The sequence below is a fragment of the Rissa tridactyla genome, chromosome 6 (genome assembly GCF_028500815.1).
Source record: "Rissa tridactyla isolate bRisTri1 chromosome 6, bRisTri1.patW.cur.20221130, whole genome shotgun sequence".
NCBI classification, from domain to species: Eukaryota; Metazoa; Chordata; class Aves; order Charadriiformes; family Laridae; genus Rissa; species Rissa tridactyla.
In genome coordinates, this window is record NC_071471.1 from 63,292,236 (window position 1) to 63,310,927 (window position 18,692).

The 18,692-nt window shown below is 45.4% G+C and overlaps 1 protein-coding gene across 18 annotated transcripts in view; it reads left to right on the forward strand.

Moving 5' to 3' along the window:
• TCF7L2 (transcription factor 7 like 2) overlaps nucleotides 1-18,692 on the forward strand; it is a 182,393-nt gene that overhangs the window by 61,286 nt on the left and 102,415 nt on the right. For all 18 annotated transcript variants that reach the window (XM_054207124.1, XM_054207125.1, XM_054207135.1 and 15 more), the window contains one exon: nucleotides 3,143-3,244. In XM_054207124.1, coding sequence (XP_054063099.1) covers nucleotides 3,143-3,244 — 102 coding nt within the window. The remainder of the gene's footprint in view (nucleotides 1-3,142; nucleotides 3,245-18,692) is intronic.

Genomic DNA, 18,692 nt, shown 5'->3' on the forward strand with positions numbered 1-18,692 from the left:
ACCCACTGGAAATGGAAGCTGTCCATGTGTGTGCTTGTGTGCAAAACTGAGCCCTCTGGGTTTGGACCATTCCTGCTGGGCTCCACATGCTTGTCCAAGAGGAGAAGCAGCTTTGGCTGCATTTTAGCCCTTGTGTTGGAAGACTTCTTGGATCCTCTTTGGCAGGGTAAGAGAAGGACTTTACTGAGAGTCCAAACTAAGGGTTTTAAAAGCAGAAAAGCAAAGTAGCAGTAAGATCTTGAGAAACTTTCACCTTGCACTTAGGCTGGTCAGCTGGGTGTGGGAGCACCCACGCCAAAGGTACGGGCTCTTCTGAGATCGAGGTGGAACAGCAGCAACCATACCTTCTTGCTCTGTTTCTTTTAAGGAAATTTACTGCTAGTAGAAAACAACAGAACTGGCAGTCCTGAAGGCTGTGTAATGCCTGCAGTAGTTACTGACTGGACGGGTGTGATGTGAGCTGGCTCATGCCACTGTGCCGGTGCCTCAGTCTGCCCTTGGGGCAGTCGCAAAGAAGCCCGTGCCTTTCTTAGTCTGTCTTCTAGGACAGCTGCTGTCCTGAGCTCCTTCATGGGTTGTCATGGTTGTGCGAATATTCCAGGGTTGCTCGTGACCATGGAGTGGTCATGGAAAAACAAGGGCTGTTGGTTTATTTTGGTGGGTAATGCCTTAGTGGCCATTTCCTGAGCTGGCAGGTTCTTGTAAGTGCTTTAGCTGTGGTAGCAGTAACTTCTCACTCTCCAAAATGGTCGTGGAGTTTTGAAACGTGTACTGTGAGGCACACATCCTGTGAGGACGTTTTTCTTGGAAGAAGGGAAAAATACTTCACTAGCTGGCTGGAAAACCTGAGGAAGCCAGTAGTACCTGTGACCCATCAGGACCCTTTCTGCAAATTCATATGCACCTCTATGTGGTGGTGTATCGATCACTAAGACAACTGATGGACTCTAAAAAAGTAGCAGTTGACTTGTTTAATAGTGCCATCTGCAAATCTGAAATGTATCAGACTTCCCCTCAAGTTAAGACACTCTCAGTCGGCTTAGGTTTTGGGTTCATTTTCTGTGCAATTGGTTGCATTTTTAAGCACTTCTGGAAACCACAAAGGGTTAGAAAGTTACTTTAACATCATCTCAACTTTAAAATTTATGTTGTGGTCACCTATATTGAAGAGCAGGGATTTGATACAAGCCATCAAATATCTGGAGGCTTACAATGGAGTCATAAGAGTTAGAAATGTCGCTTACGGTAGACCAGTTCTGGCTTGTTTGTGTTTTATTTCTTGTTTTTAAGAAGTGCTGAAACATTCTGGTCCACATTGCACAAATCCCAAATGTGAAGATGAATAAAAACAAGACTTCTTGGAACTTAAGGAACTCGTATGGGGCACAAATCCAGAGTATGGGTTTGTTTATTTGCATTCCAATAGCTCAGAAATTTCAGGCCCTCCAAGCGATGGGAATTGGTAATGCATCCTCCTGCTGACTCCTGCTTTTGGTCACCTCTGTGCCCAGGGTCTTGCAGCAAACAGGCCTTGCATGCTAGCGAATGTTTTGCATACGTGAGCAAATGTGATAGTGATGTGCTGAAAGCATGGAACGAGATCTCCTTCCTTCCTTCGTGGAGATTTAGATACGGCTTCCGTTGTTCGCCTGGGGTGGCGGGGGTTGTTTGTGTGTGGTTCTCCTTCAAGATTACTCTTCTGAAAAAAAAAAAAAAAAAAAAAACAAACCAAAAAAACGGAATAGATAAACATAACGATTTCTCTAGATATTTCTAGGAATAGATCTGTTAGGTCAACCAGAGTCTAGCGCTAAATAGGACCTTCTGCAGTGGCCCAACAGATGCTTTTTGTAGTTCTAGGAGGGGGCTGAAGGTATGTGGCAGTACATATTTCTTCCAGCACGATATAGGGCTTTTAGAGATCACGTATTAACCAGTATGCCTAATTGGCACAGTGCAGCACCACGCGGAGAGAAAAGCTTGGGCTGAAATTATATTTAGATATACTGCACAGAAGTCTCATTGGGCTAACTGATTTCTCCGCAGGGCTGCTCTTGCTCAGAATCGAGCCCTTCTGATGCAGCAATCTGGGTACCAGCTCGAGACTTCACCGGTTAGATGGAAGCCTTGAGCTCCACCATGTGATCTGGCTGGGGTGTAGTGGCTGCCCCAGTGAGTTTAGGGAGAGGACACGCATGCCTGAGTGCAGATTTTTCTGTTGATATTTGATGCTGGTTAAATCCATGGGAACGTTCTGCTCCTCGACGTGTAGTTAAGCTTATTTTGCTTTTGAATCAACACCCCCTTATGCTGGAGACCACCTGCGTGTATTCAGCCTATCTGCTGACGGCAGTGACATAAAGAAGTTGTGGCTATCCCCGTGTGCCTGGCCAACGCATCTGAGCCTGAGTGCACCAGGCTCTACTTGGTCTTGGACATCATCAACCAGAGAGCTTATTAAGTTTGGCCTTGTAATTGAATAAGTTACACTGTGCAAGTCCCTTAAGGGTTCTTCGACAGAAGATTTCTCTCCTGGTGGTGATGAGCAAGAAGAAAATAATCCATGGTGACCTCCAGAAATGGTGGAAAGTAGAGAAAATAGATGCTAAGACCCAGCAGTGCTGGGTCTTTTTGGGGTAGACCTCTGCCTTTAGGGCTCATACAGTGCCAGGAAGCCAGAGGAGTTGACATAGTGCATTTGTTGAAAGAAGGCTGACAGATGACCCGTTAAATAATGAGATCATATTCTTAACCCACGATACGTGTTTTCGCTCTCTTGAGATTGATAATCCACCTTCCCCTCCCTTGTCCCGTCCTCTCCATAGTTTTGGTATTTTGTCTCTGTGTGGGTTTTATTCTTCTTTGAGATTTTTTGTTACAGTTAATAAAATCAACACAATACTGTCTTTGCAATCTGCCTTATTTTCTTATTCCTGAACTGTAATGTGACGGTATAAAATTGTTAGTGTTCTGCACAGATTTTGTCTCCACAAACATGCAAAGTCGTCTTAATTTTTGTTTCAGTTCCTTGCATAAATTTTAATTTATATCTTTTTACCCATGTTACCTAAGATTTGTTATTTTTTTTGCCTTTCTTTTCTGAACTCATTTTTCTTTTCCCATTTTTGTTTCCTCCATCCAGTATCTGCAGATGAAATGGCCACTGCTTGATGTTCAGGCAGGGAGCCTTCAGAGTAGACAAGCCCTCAAGGATGCTAGGTCTCCATCTCCAGCACACATTGTTGTAAGTAAATGCAGAAAGATGTTCTTCCTTTGTTTTTATTTATTTTTTAAAAAAAGCATTTGACCGTTTTACATTAATGGCATTGGTTGTCATCAGTTTTCTTTTACACAAACCAACAGAGAAATATTTCAAAACAAACAAAAACCATAATGAGCCCATGGTAAAAGGAAGGAATACATTTGCTATTGCTGGGCCATTTATGAAATTATCATTCATGACGCTTTGCTCTGTGCCTCGTAGGAGAGCAGAGAGTTGAAAATGCTCTAAAATTATGTACTGCAGAATTACTTAGTGGCAGTGAAGTCTGATCAGACCAGTTTACACATCTGACTGAATGTTGAACTGAAGAGAATGAAGAGACACTTTTGGGAAGCATTAAAGAAATAAAAAATGAAGGCTATTCTATGGCCTTTACCATAAAAAAAAAATATCTTTTGTTATTGCAAAATTTTGAATGAAAGTTTGTGAGCGTTGGTCAGCGCTTTACCTGGGTGAAGGCTCAACAGAGCCAAGCTCAACAAGAGCACATCTCCCTTTGTGTTGTGATGACTTTTCGTTTAGCATGAAAAGTGTTACCAAATGTTTAGTACTTATCTGCAAAGTATAAAACTCTGTTTATAATAAGTAGCGTTGCTAAAAAATAGCTTTTTTTTTTTTATGAACTTATCAGTTAACTTTTCAGATCTTGTTAGATTTTCTTGCTTCTATTGTGAAAACAATGTTGATTTTGAAATGTTCAATACGAATTTGCATGAGGGGGTTTGGGGTTTTATTTTATTTTCTAAAATAGTATCCGTAGAGGTCTAAAAGGAAACAGTTTATTTATGTGGTGTTATGCAAGAGGGGCAGTATACGCTGGCCCATCCTCACCCATAGCTCGTGTCAGCGCCGTTTCTGGTTAAGGAGCATCTTAGCTCTGAGCTCTCATCTGGTAAATTTACCTCTGGAGAAGATGACACGGATTGGTTTAGAATATTTCTTCCGAAGTACTTTATCATCAAGTTTTACATGATGTTTTTTTTTTTTAATAACTTTTTTTATAACCAATGGATGACAAGGTGAATCCCAGGAAAAGAAGTGTTGCTTGTTCTTTATCTTTTGCTATATGGTCTAAAGCTGACGTACCTGGTAGGTCATCCAAGATAGACATTTGTTTTATTAGAAATCTAAAATCATACTAACCATTTCTGAGGAGCTTCTTTTTCCGATGTTGTCTCTCTTAACTAACTTGAGGAGTGTCAGCCCTTTGCTATGAGTGTCTTTAGTTCTTTCTTTAAAAAGAAAAAAGGTTTCCTACCTTTTAGAGTCCACAGCTTCTAAACCATCCCTCAGTGCAGCAGAGAGCAATTGGCACAGGACTGGTATTTGCTTAGTCAATATCTGGCACTGGTTGATTCACTTCTCGAGAATGACTTTGCTTTTCCTTCTTGTCCACGTGGGCCATCACTGGAGGAAGAGATCAGAGAAAAGATGTTTGGCTGGTTATTTAGAAATCTACAGCCATCAAAACCTACTGTCATCTGAGTAAGAAATGGGGCCCACAAGAAAGGAGGCCCACAAGAAAGCTGGAGAGAGACTTTTGACGAGGGTATGTAGTGACAGGACAAGGGGTTATGACTTCAAACTGGAAGAGGGTAGATTTAGATTAGATATCGGGAAGAAAATTTTCACTGTGAGGTGAGACACTGGCACGGGTTGCCCAGAGAAGCTGTGGCTGCCCCATTCCTGGAGGTGTTCAGGGCCAGGCTGGACGGGGCTTTGAGCAGCCTGGTCTGGTGGGAGGTGTCCCTGCCCAGGGCAGGAGGTTTGGAACTAGGTGATCTTTAAGGTGCCTTCCAACCTATACCATTCTATGATTCTATGAAATGAACCAAAGTAACTTCCTTATTTTAATTCTCTCTCTCTTTTTTTTTTTTTTTTTTTTTTTTTTTTTTTTAATGCTGTGCTGGAGGACCGACATGAGGGATGGGAGTGTTCTGGGGCTGGCATGGTGGAGCAGTGTTGGGCTTGCAGGAGGTGATGGCCGGGGAGCAGGAGGTTTCTCCTGCCTGGTTTGGCTGCAGCCTGGGAGGACAGGCTGAGTTTGGGGGGTGGCTTCACTGGGGATCACCTGCACATCCCAGTGCTGAGCATCCCCTGTCCTCGAAGCCTTAGGAGAGCAGGCGCTTGCCTTCAAAAGTCAAAGCAGCTCATTGTGCCGGGGACTGGCCAGGGTCCCGGCTCCCCAGCCCTCTCCAGCCCCTCCACCTGGGTGCAGACAAGGTGGAGGCAAGTGGACAACACAAATACACCAAAAAAAAAGGGGGGGGGGGGGGGAGATCAAAAATCATGATCACTTTGGAAAATAAGGGGAAACCTGTTTCCAAGGAGGCTGAGGCTGATCTGCCATGTATTTTGACCGTTTATGGGGTTCTTGTGGGTCTCTTTAAAAGCTGTTTCACTCTGCTATTCAATAAAAAGCATATTTACCATAGCAACCACTTAGGCCGTGAGGAACATATACTACCTCTGAGATGGAGGCCACCTTCCAAAAGAGCCACAGCTGGCATTTGTAATGTGATCTTTTGTGCTACTTACAATGTTGGAGGGAGAGGAGGCGGAGGAGGGAGCGGAGGGGGGAGCAGTGGGGTTTTGGGGAGGGGGGGTGATTCTACAAGGTTTAATGTTTATTTCTAGCAGTGAACTGTTTTGCCTTGTTCTGTTAAAAAAAAAAATAAATAAGCGGCAGCTTTTTCCACCCTTTTCCCTGGCATCCGCCCCAGGCCACATTCATTCTGTGGAGTAAAAATGGTCTTATTTTTGGTAAATAAAGTTAGAGCGGGTAATGGCATTCCGGGGAAGTGAAGTGGCTGCAGATGCCAGTTGGCCTGGGATGTGTCAGGTTTCTCTGGTGTTCCCGTTTGTCACTGCTGTGCCTGCCCACAGCACCTGGGACCTGGTTGCTCTTGCATGAGGCTTTACACCCATTTCTGCACACGTGAAAACGCAACTGATCTTTTCATGGAACAATGAGAGGTATTTCATGGACATGCTGAAGTTTTTGTGCAAGCGTAATGTGTAATGTATAGGGATAGAAACTGGTTTTCTACCCACACTGCTGCATCTTGTCTGTCTGCCAAGCGTACCCGTGCCAGTTTTTCATCTTGAAATCAGTTGCACTGCCCTGAAGATCTGTAGGAAAACCCTAACACCTGCAAATAATTTCTTATCTTCCCCCTATCTCTGAAATTGGGATTTGAGACTAATCTTTATAGGTGGATTACAAAGAGAGGAAAGGAGATTGGGGGGAGGGTTTCTTTTTTCTCTCCCCCCTGCCTTTTTTTTTTTTTCCCCTTCCTTTTTCCTTTCTTTTTTCTGTTTTAACGTTCTTGCTTCTCAGTTGCTTGGCTGTGACTACTACGAGCTCCGTGTCAGGGCTGCAGCCTTTACACCCAGCTCCGATGAAACTCCCCTTGGCTTCAGCGCGGGTTTTTAGCTTAATGACTCGAGGCTGCAGAACATGGCCGTCTGTAATGTCTTAAGTAAAGTCTGTACTATTTGTCAGCCGTCCTCCTTTCAGATTTGTTTAAGAACATTAAGTTAAGACTACAAAAATCGAAGCAAAAGACCAGCATGAATAATTTGGCTGGATTGCCCCCAGTGCTGTGGGCTGGGTTAATACTGCTTTTCATGGTGCTTGAGAGAGTCTCCAAGGCCCATAATGAGAAACAGAATATTAAACTGAAATTATGTTCAGCATGTCTTGAGGAAGGTACAGCATGAGGCTCCATTTAAGACCATTGCATTTATTTGCATTTAGGTGCTTCACTCGTCTTGTAAGACTCTTGCATCTTGCTCTGGCACAGTCATGCTGCTTATCTGTGTCCAAAGGTGAAAGAAAACTGGGGAAAAAATTGTTTTAATAGTACGCTATTAAGCTTGCTAGGTCAAAATTTTGAATTCAGCCTGCGGATAGTACTATTATGAGGCTGGGATATTTTTTTAAAAGGGTTTTTATGGTTATTTCCCCTCTTTTTTCTGACCTTTGATTTCATTTAAGGCATTAAGACTTTGTTAGCAGAAAGTTTTTTGGGTGTAAAGCTGGGTGCCTTGCATGCTCCTCTAAACCGGCAGGGTGATAGTTGTCCTGAAATCCCACGTTCAACGTGCCCCTGATGAGCTCCACACGTGTGCTGCCAGTGTGGTGTTAAGGGTGAGATCTGGGTGCCCGAGGAGTGGGATTCTCAGGTGAACGCTTTCTGTTGTGGTGTGGACAGGCAAGTGAAAATGAGCGTGGTATGTCTGCGCAAGGATCTCCAAAACCTGCTCACTGCAGAAAGCAAGCTCCTTTAAAACCTTTTTTTATCTGTGCATGCATTCCTACAACCTTAAGGAGAAAACCAGTGCTGTTCTTCCCTGTTCTCTGCAAAGTAAATAGTCTGACTCAGCCATGCCCTGTTTTGGGCAGGAGTATGGGTGAAAGACCAGTTCTTGGGATCCTGCCTCCTGCTGTCTCGGCTGTACAAAGACTTGCTTTTTAGCTTCCTTTGTACCGGGCAAAAACTTTCTGAACCCAAAATGGAGGCGGTTTGGTACAGTAGATTTCTTACAGAACAGTTAAAGGTTTAAAAAATTCCTGCATTTTCTTTTGTAGGGCAGGCCTTTTGAAGTAAATGTAAATGTTACCTTGGGGGAGGACTTCTAGTACTATTTGGCCTGGGTTTTCTAATATGTAATGAACACAGACATAAACTAGACTGAATCCCCAAGAACAAAGAATCACTGTGCAGTAGTGTATCTAATTTTTTTTTTTTTTTTTTTTTTGCTTATGGAGGTAAAAAAAAGTGTTCTCAAAACATGATATGACATGGAACACTGAAGGCAAAACCATCTGAAATGGACTCTCTGTTCTCACTCTTCAACACGCCTGGAACAGCGAGTGTCAGGGACCACTGGGCAGTTTGGAGGGATCAGGGGTTGTTTCCCAGAGACGTTAGGGTTGGAGCTGCGCAGTCTGCTCTGCCTGGTCCCTAATTTCTTTCAGTCTTGTGTGGTTTGCGCTTTACGTGCTTTGAGAGAAAAGGCAAATACCTACAAGTAATCTTGAGGTTTATCTTAGCTAGATTTTAAAATCCACCCTTCAAACAGGCCAGAAATGGGGTGCATCGACCTATGTGCGGTCCTGTATGTACGGAGCCATCTGGGAGCATAATCTTGCAACTTCCAGTCTCAGTGCCCCAAGAGGGCTTTTAAAGCTCTCACTTTGTCTTCAATGTTTTGTTGTAGAGAGGCTCTTCTTCCTCTGCAGTAGCCTCTTGAGATGTTCCTGGATTTTAGGCCGCGTGTGCCCATGATGGGACACCCTCTTCCCTGGAGATCTGCAGGGCGATCCGCTGAGCACGCAGATGCGCTGAGAGTTGCTGGGATGTGGTGGTGGTGGGGGGGAAGGAGTTGGGCATCGTTCATGTCAGTGCCTGGTATCAAGAGGGGCACGTAGGTGTGGAGGAGGAGAGGGCTGCGTGTCGGGGCTGCACTGGTACCCGAGCAGTCCCTTACGGCCAGCAGGTCACGCCTTGGCGCATGGACTCAACACACAGATCCCCGAGACTCACGCTGCAGAAATAGCCGTGCAGGCTTAATTGGAGAGCTCCTTCAGTGACTCTCTCCCTTTTAAATGCTCTATACTTTATTTGGCTAATTGCTCTGGCAGTTGCAAAGTAAACAAAATGTTTCATTAATACATGCCCAAAAGTGTGCAAACATCTTGTCCTGAATTTTCGGAGCTGCATGGAATTAAGCCACAGAACAAATTAAACTTGCTGAGAATTTTGTGGCTAAGTCTTTTACCACTAATTCCTTTTGATTTTTCGTCGGGAAGGGTTGTGTTTAAAAAAAAAAAAAAAAAAAAAAAAAAAAAAAAAAAAAATATCTGTGTTCAAACCTGAATGTTTAGGGCTAAGTATAGAATTGATCTACTAGCAGCCCAATAAAATTATTTTGGACGGATTCCTATAAAACACACACATTGTATTCAGTACCCACTAAGTATGAATGAGAAGCCTAGTGCTTGGTTTGTGTAGAGCACAGAAGTGTGGACTCCTCAAAAGTAATTCACTTGGTAATTTGATATGCTTGCCAAATAATTCAGACTTCAGGAGACTGCTTCACGCCGTTGTATTTACTCTGTGGCACAATGTCCGGCCTGTACAGACCTTATTTAGGTGCTGGAGGTAACCCCTCTGCTTTATCGTGGAGACTGGGGAAATGTGCAGGCTTGTAGCTCTTACTGTGAAGTGAGCAGGAATTTAATGCCTCTGCAAACATCAATCAGCACTAAAGCACCTTCAGAAGACACCTTGGGGCTGGATTGGCAGCTGTGATGGATTGTCACGCTTGGTTGTAGTCAGGAGATCTGTGAGTAGCTCCAAGAACTCTGAAGTATTTGGATGTTGGGATATTTCAGCTGTGAATAAATGCTGTAAAATGTATAGGACTGCCAGCCCCAATTGTTCTAGCATCATGAGTCAGGCCTCAAAAGATCATGAGGATTGGTGGGGGTTTTTTTTTTGGTGATGTTTTTGTTTGTTTTCTGTTTCTTAAATAATACATTTTGTATCCTCTTTATTTGTTCTCTGGTTCCTGAGCCTGCAGGGTATACTCCGCTCATTCTCAAACTCTTCTCTACAGCAGTTCAGGAGCTTGCTGTGTGCTGTAAGTGGAGGCTGAGGTTCTTCCCTAAACACTTGACTTCAACGCTACCGCACTTCAAGAAAAATAGCAAGTATTGCTAGACTGGCTATAAAATCGCAAGAATTAGCAACCCTAAGCGTTGCTGCAAGAGAAGGGAGCTGAGTAGGGGTTGAGCAATCTGTTGAGCATTCGTTTCTTGTGAATTACCCGGCTGGACTTTGGGAGAACCTGGTCCTCGGTGCCTGGGAGGGCTCTGATTCATGGGTGCTGGGGCGGCTTGCCTTGAGATGGCTGCAGTGCTCCCCAGGCAGGGCCAGGCTTCTCTGACGTTACCGGAGACGGCTCGGCAGGTCGTCCTGAAGCAGCAGGTTTATAGCCCAGGATGTAATGGTGAACCAGCCTTGGCTTTGATTTCCTGGAGGGGCCATGCTGCAGCTCTTGCTCTGGAGCAGGAGCCCTGAGATTTGGCATTTTTGGTTTGTTGTGGCACACCAAAATGTATCTGGTATCTCTCTCTCAGACATATCTGAGTATCAGAACTCTCTGGGTGAGGAGGAGGCAAGATGAAAGCTTGCTCATCAGAGATCCTCAAAAAATACGTAACTATGCTGCCTTCAGTGTGGCTGGAAGCACATCTGCTGCAGGCTTCCCTCTTGTATCTTTTATTTATAAAATGCCCACCATGTCCCAAATGTGACACGAATACAAGTGCCTTAAGTTCTGTCCTGTTCTGCCCAGCTAGTTTGGGATACTGTAAAACTGCAGAGAGCAGCCTTTCAAGGTAGAAACCTGCACTGGGAAGATGGTTTAGGAGTGTTTTAGCACCGAGGAGCCCAAGCTGTGTTTTGGATTCAGTCACGTGGCAGTGTGTTAATGCTGGAGCATGCATGTTAAATTAACTTCTAGGGACTTGGCGTGGGCCTAAAATTAAATATGGGGAAGCTGTCAGCTCTCCTGCGCAAGGGCGGTTGTGCTGAGAGGAACAGGTAGAGCACAGACGGTCCCTCCCCGGGGCGTGCGGGAGGATGCAGCAGCAGCAGCTTGGCCTTGGCAGCGGGCGAAGAGCCGCAGCAGCGCCGGGTGACGCCGGAGAGCCAGATGGGTGAGCCTGTCAGATCAAAGACAACGTGTGCCCAGGGTGGCCGGCTTGGCAGGGCCGATCGCCGCAGGTCCTTCTCCCTGTCTGCAGCTGAAGTTTGCGGCTGGATTCAATCTGGAGCTTGGAGAAGTAGGTATTGAATAATGCAGCCTGGTTTGGAGCCAGGGCCCATGCCGACTGGAGCAGGAGCAGCCATCGTGTGCAGAGCCGAAGATTTAACGGGTACAATACGGCCCCGGCACTGTTGTTGCCCAAATTTCTAGAACCGCAGTCTTTGCTTTCCAGTGCGACTCTGGGCTTGTTGACGCAGAGTGGAAAAGCCCAAATATGCAGTTGAAGTAGCTGTCTCAGAATAACTATTCCTCATTATCTCTCCATGCGGCCACTCTTATTCAGCAGTAAGAGGTCCTTTGTGTGGTTTAGCTTAATCCGCTTTGGAAACGGATTAAGCTAAATCTCACAAAGAAACTCTTAGTGCTGAATAACAGTGTCCACACGGAGAGATAATTCGAAATAGTTATTCTGCATTTTTCAATTCACACTTGAGCCCTTGCACAAAAACTTCCCCGTGCAGACGAGCCCACTTGAATAGGAACCTCCTATTTTCTGTCTAAACAAGGTCTGTGTACTGTGTCCAGGTGCTGTAGTAAAGAAAACAGCACGTCTTTATCATTAAAAAGAAAGGAAGGAAGCTGGCATTGCTGGGCTCAGGACCATTTCTTTGCCAAGTTGCTCAAGCCCAGGATTATTGCTCTTCTCACCAGTTCATGCGGTTTGGGATTCTATTATTCATGGGATACTTCACTTTCTGGACTGTATACGCATCTGTACTCTCTCCTGTGGAAGAACCTGGAGCTGCCTAGTAAGCCTGTGCAGAAAGAGAAGGAAGGATGCTTTCTTCTCTGTCCTATGCAGACCTATTTGGCAAGGGACAGACCCGTTTTGGGAAGCCTTGGGAGAGGAAGGGATGTTGCAAATAACAAGGAGCAATGCCTTCATAAATCAGTCATCCACCCCTAATCTCTCCCCAGGCAACGTTCTGTGCCTGATTACAGAAAAATAATCTAGAATTTTTTGTCAAACAAACGTTGCTTTGAATCTGTAGCAGGCTGGTTGCAGGGGACCTGGCCTTGAAGCTTCGCTTGTACCTGACAGATACTGGGGAGCAAAATCATTTTGCACTTTCCAGAGATGGGGAAACATGACTTGCTTCTCCGTTTTTACCAGTGCGGCCAGAAAGATGTTAAGTTTTCCCAAGGTGATTTTGAGAAACTGATGATTTCCACATCTGCATTTTAGAGCAAAAAAACCCAACCACCCCAACCCTGCAGCCCCACAGGAAAAACAAAACAAAACAAAAAAGAAACCGAAGTAGTTTTTGAAATCTAAACCTAAAATCCAAACATGTATCAGACCTTGGAGGAAGATTACTTTTGGTGGTGTTAAGACCCTGCATATCCGTGAGTGCTTGTGTCAGATCTAACTTAGGTCTCATCTCTTGGAATTAGGAAGTTTGGGGGAGCTGGACCAGTCCTTCCTGATGCCGGCAAGCAGCCGCTCTGCAGCCAGGCTCGCCTGTGTCGCAATAATATATACATGAGGGATAGGCTGGTAGAGGGTCCTGGGCGTGCGTGGTTTGAACCCGTGTGTGTGTGTATACAAGAGGAAGGGTGCTTTCTGACTAGCCTCCTTGATGGAATTCAGAAGTAACAAAACTTTTGAGTTTGGTTTGGTTGTTGTTTTTTTTTTTTTCTTTGGCAGGAGGGAGGGAAGTGTGGAAGTGTGTGGGGTTTTTTTTTTTTTTGTTTTGTTTGGTTTGTTGTTTGTTTGTGGGTTTTGTTTTGTTTTTTCAACCCTATCCCTCTACCTTCTTATTGTGCAAATGAAGGATCTAATGGTGTCCTTGCGGTGCTAGCCTGCAGAAAGAGGTGGGTCTGTGCTAGTTTCCTAGGAGAGGCGAACGGTTCCCTAACACGCATTTTTCCTGTTGGCAAGACTCAAAGACTTCTCGACTACTATTACTGTGGAAACTAGCTTCCCCTTCCCCTTCCTTTTTACTTTTTAGGCCTTGATTCAAGAAATCATTAAACGTGAGCTGATGTCCATCTGTGTTCAGGACAAAACTTAAGTGTGTGCTCGAAGTATTGTCTTGTATAGTGACACTTTTTCCTGAGTTGGGGTGCTGGAATTGAGCATTTATATGAAATAAAGCCCCTTGCTGAGCGCTGGTCGTGGCTTCTGCCTGTGCCCCAGCTAGCAAATACTAAGAAAGGAAAGGGAGGGAGAGAAGGAATAGCGTGTCCTGAGCTCTTCTCCCCTGGAGCTTGTCCTCGTGCTGACCTATTTCTTCCCAAGGCTATAGGAGAAGGATACACCCTGAAGGAGGGTTTTGGTCTCTTGTTGCTCATCCTGCCCACTGGGAAATGCATGAAATCTCTGTGGTCTCCTCCCCTGGCTTGAAGGATAGTGTCGGAGAGGAAAGGCAAAACAACACAATTTTGCCCCATTGTATGCCTGCAGAGCTCTGCGATGTCAGTGTAGCACGTTGCGGGGATGTGGCTGCCCTGTAATAAGGAAACGATATTTTATGGAGGAGAGCAGGGTGAAGGGACCTGAAAGCCTGCAGACTTTCCTAGTGTGCATTTACAGCCATGAACGCTTTTCCTGCCAAGCAGCTGCGTGGAAGCACTATCATTAGAAAACCCCAAATGGTTGCAGTGCACAGAGTTTTTTCCCTGGCGGCAGAACTTCTGTTGCTGCATGTTGGACATGTCTACATGGTTAATTAATATGAAGCAAGCAAGGGTTTGAATTGCTAAAGAGGTAGCTGCTCAACGTTGACTCTGCATCTCGATGCTTTTCAGGCATGCCGGGCTTTTGGGAGGGAAGTCATTTACTGGACATGAAGTAACCTGCTCTGATGGCCAGGACAGGTTACCTTGGGATAAGCTCTGGTGTGAATCGGAGGTGTGCCGGTTGCTCCACACTTGCTGCCTGAGGGGTAAACGTGAGGTAGCAGATGCCATTTGGACTGAAGGTGAAGTTTGCTCGTGTCTGTGTCCAGAGCTGAGCGTGTGGCCGGGCAGTTACAGAGGTGCTGTAAGACCCTGGTGAAGCTCGCCCTGCAGTAACTTGTTCTGCTCGTCATGCCTGGAGCACATCGAGGGAGCGTCTGCTCCCACCATAGATGGACTGTTAAGCTCCATTCCTGCGTAGGCGATTGTGTGGCCGCCTCAGATCTCGCGCTGAGGAATCTGCGGGATGAGTAAATGGTGAGAAAATGTAGGGGAGCAGCCCCAGCACTGATGGGAGAGGAGAACGGCTAAAGAGCTGGCACCGTGTTCGCTTTCTGGCTGACTCGCCCAGGCTCCTCGCCTGGGTACCAAGCCGGGCTCATGGCTCGTGCATTAAAGCATCATCCTGTTCCCGTTCGCTTGTGGTTGGGATCAGGTGCCTTAGTCTGAGGTTGGAAAATTAGGGATCCTTCCCTTCCCAAGCACCATCCAAGCCTGGTGGTGACATCTCTCTCCCTGCGGACACTGTGTTTCACTGCTGTGATTGCGCCAACGAGCAGGTCAAAGCGCGTGGTGCAAATTAAAGATAATTTTGTTTTCACTTTATTGTCACCTGTGTTTAAGAGGCTCTAGTAGGCCAAGCTACTCTCAGAAAAGCGGGTTGTTGTCCCTGCCACAAAGAGCTCGGGTCCAGGAGAGCTGGGGTCTGTGAAGCGCAAGGTGCGGTTTGGTGGTGTGATGGCCACCATACGCTCATGTCCCCTTCCCAGAAGGGTAATGTGTTCTGCATATCAGATCACGGCAAAGCTGGGAGCGATGTACAGCTCCCCTGATTCCGAGTTCACAGTCCGAACTGGTAGGCTACTCTGTCTTTGACATGCTTATTTAATGCTGTAATTGTCTTTGCGTATTTTGCTGGAAGAGACTAAAGGCCAAAAAAAATCCAGTTGCTCACCTGTCCTTCAGCACAGGTGAGCTTTGCTCTTTTTCCTCAGACATCTGTGAGACGTTTAAAAGAGAACATGGGTTCCTGACCTCAAAGAGTTAATAGCAGTGAGTGTGGTACAATAGCTCATTAGGACTTAAACGTGGGCTGCAAACTCAGAAATCTTGATAATTTTGGTCTATAAGGACACTGAACTTTCAACCCTAGTTCAGCAATAATAAATGCCTGTTAAGTAAGGCTTCCTTTTATGAAGAGAGGGTGGATGGATGCATTTCAATGGGCTTTAAAAGTATTGCTACTCATTTCGGTGTCTGCTGGCCGAATGCATCCGGGCATGGGAAGGCATTTCAAGATCTGCACAAAAAGCACTTTGAAGTATAACCTTTGTGAGCGTCTTAGCTAAACCTGACTGCAGTTGGAAGCAGCAATTTATTTATTTATTTATTTGTAAGTCCTTTTCTTTTAAAGTTGCTTTAAAAAAAAAAAAACACAACACACACAAAAAAAAACCAACCCACAAAAATAAACCTGTGAGCAATTAAATGAAAATGCAGTTTTGAAACTTTGACCCGAAGTGAAAGGTGGTGGTGGCGTATGTTTGGCTTTTGGTGGATGTTTTCATAACCAAATATATTGGTGTTGATGTCTGAAAGCAGGGGAAGATGAAGCTGTGCTCTGGGATGGAGTTCGGGCTGTTGCTCAGGCTGACAGCCCTGCCACCCTGGAGAAGGAGGACTTGGGGCACGTAGCTGTTCTCCAGCCCATGCCGGCTGTGCCCATAGGAATTGCAGTGAGGAGCTAAAAACTTTTTTAACAGCCCTTTCATCTACCTATAAAAGGATCCTGCAGAAGTTACGGGGACTAAGATTCAAACCAAATCACGAGTGACTGCAAGTCACAACTGTGTAAGTTGTGATCTTCCTTGCCTTGAGTTTGCAGGTCTTGATCCAGGCGGGCTTCTGCTGAGGTCCTACGTGAGACTGACTCCGAGTAGCGTGCGTGCGTGTGTGTGTTTTACCTCGCCTCTCGGAGAGCACGAGAGAGACCTCCGTGAAGAGAGTGACAGGGTTTGATATAAACCAGCAGGACTGCATTGCTGCCATTATTCGACAGTAAACCCTTTCACAATGCCATATGCTGTGCATTCCAGCGCAGCGGCGGAGGGTGTGATATAGTTAAAGCACACTCGGCAAACAGGAAACGCTGGTGACCGCTGTGTGTGCTTTTCAGGGAGATAAAGTATTGAGAGCGTAACGAGAGAAAAAAAAAAAAAAGTGCTGGGAATGGGGGGGAGAGGCCGGCGGGGGTGAAGGAGAGGGATGTATTTTGGGCCTGACGCTCTGGTCATTATGAAAACGCAGGCAGGAAATGCAGCGAAACGCGGCTTTGCTCCGAGATGTTTGTTTTACTCCATTACATGTTATTTTCTAGTTTGCTGCTGGGTACTGGGAGTGGGGTGTGGGTTTTTTTTTCTTTTTTTTTTTTTTTTTTTTTTTTATAAATTATTTTCTTTTTGAAGTTCCTGCCACTCTGGCTTAGTACCCAACTCCCTTCCCCTCTACCCTGCCCCGGTTAATAATCAAAGGCTATTTTAAGGGACTAGAGTACAGTAATACATACTTCATACCCCAGCAAAATGCGAACATTAGTATTTAACCTAAGCGTAGTTATTTTTCCTGGCAATAGCTCTGCAAAAGGCATTGCAAAGCCTTTTTTTTTCCCCCCAAAGTTAGGAAGTCGCTGTTGTAGGGCAGGGAGGTAGGCGGGGGGATGGGACCAACAGGTCCTGAGATGGGGAGTCTGAATCATAAACACGCCATAGCTTTAATAAAATAAATGAAGTGGAGCCTTTTCAGCCGAGGGCAGACTGTATTGGGGCAAGCTGGGCTTTTAACGTTGGGAGTGAAAATTGACAGGCTGAGAACTGGGACATAAACAAAAATGTCAGTCCCTGGGAGTCTTGTTCACTGGACAATGTCTCAATTGTTTCCGTGATTTTTCGCAGGCAGCAGGGGATAGTGGGAGATTTAACTCTTTACAGGCCACGCAGGCGCTGGAGGTGCTCACAGACTGAAAAAGTGGTGGAAAAGAGCATTTTTTTTGTTTGGAAACGATTAAGCATGTCAGTGGGTGATAAGGAAAGGTCACACTGTTCTCTGCATACTTGTCTGCTGTTCAAGTTGGGCTTTACGCTTCTTTAATTATGTTTAGAGTTCACTGTTTGCCTGGAAAACTGGGGTTTTGTTTCCACTTTTTTGCTTTTTAGCAGGAAAAGTGATATTATGGGGCCAATCAGTAGATATATAGGAAGTAGGGGAAGTGTGTGTTAAATTTTAATTTTTATTATTATTTCTTCATTAAATAGCTGACAGGCAAGTTTGGGTATTCTAAGGCTGTCTAGATTACTTGGAACAGGCTGAAATGTGAGATAGGGAATGCCCTTTATTTTATTAACCGCTTTACAGTTTTGCTTAAGTCTCAAAATAAAAAGCCCATCTTCAAAGAAGGCAGAGGAGAGACGAGGAGCTTAGTTGTCTCATCATACTTTTGCTTTATTTATTATAAAAACAAACACTGAAACCTGTTGCATACCAGCCCTGCATGGGCAAGGTTCAGAAAGCAGTAACTGGTAATTCTTTACTCATCAGGTTTTGAATGTGCGTTTTGTTGTGGGTGGGGGGGAGGAGGGCGAGGCGGCAAACCGAAGTTGCTTCTTCAGGGCGCAAAAGCTGTTGAGGTTTATTTGCAGGAAGATAAACCTGTTTTAATAAAACCTGGGTCTTAGTTGGGTGAAGTTGAAACATTTTGCAGGCTGGAAGCCAGCTTGCTTGGTCTGCAGCAGCCCGGTATTAAAGGTCTGGGATGTGCTGAGGTTGCTTTAACTTAATTTATGGAAGAATAACGTATCCTTTTTTTTTTTTTTTTTTTGTGTCGGCGCATCCTCTGGCTGCTTTGTGTTGGGATGTAATGTTTGCAGCCCCGCACTTTCTCTTGCTTTCTAAATTTCTGCCCCCATCCCCTGCCTGCACACAGCTGTCCCTGCCTGCTGCGGGCGGGCAGGATGCTGGGAGCATCCGAGGGCTCTCTGCTGCCTTCCTGCCGGGCAGGATGTGGCCTCCGCCGTCAGTGCTGCACACCGTAACGCAGCAAAACTTGTGCTCGTGGGCAGGCTTCTCCCCAAACTCCTGGTTGGGACATACTTTCCCCATCCGTGTTACACAGGAGAGGGTGAGCTGGTGGTCTCCAGATGCTTCCTTGTGTTTTTCACACTGCTGGGGGAGAGGGAAGAAGGTGAAAATAACTGCGGTGTCCCCTTTGAGAAAGGCTGTCTCTAAAGACCAGAGGAGGGCAAGTTGCTGCCCCTCTTAGAGTCTGGCCAAGACTGGAGATGCTGGGCACTGAAAATATGCGCCAGCTCCTCCGTGGAAAATCTGGCTCCATATGTGTTTTGAGTTGATGCTGGTTGCAGAGATATAGAAAACAAAAGTTGTTGACATGTCGGAGCAGTTGATTCCCCGGGTAAGTATCCTAAGTAGAGCTGGATTTAATAATTTATAATTAATCATTCGTGCAGCGAAATGAATTGCTCTTCCTGTTAGTTGAGGATCACTGAAGAGATCGTGATTTTTCTTGAAACTCTGTTTGTTGCTCATGCACTGGTCTCAGCATTTTGCTTTGGAGATCATCCACGAGCCGTTCTTCAGAGCCGGTTGGTGTTGG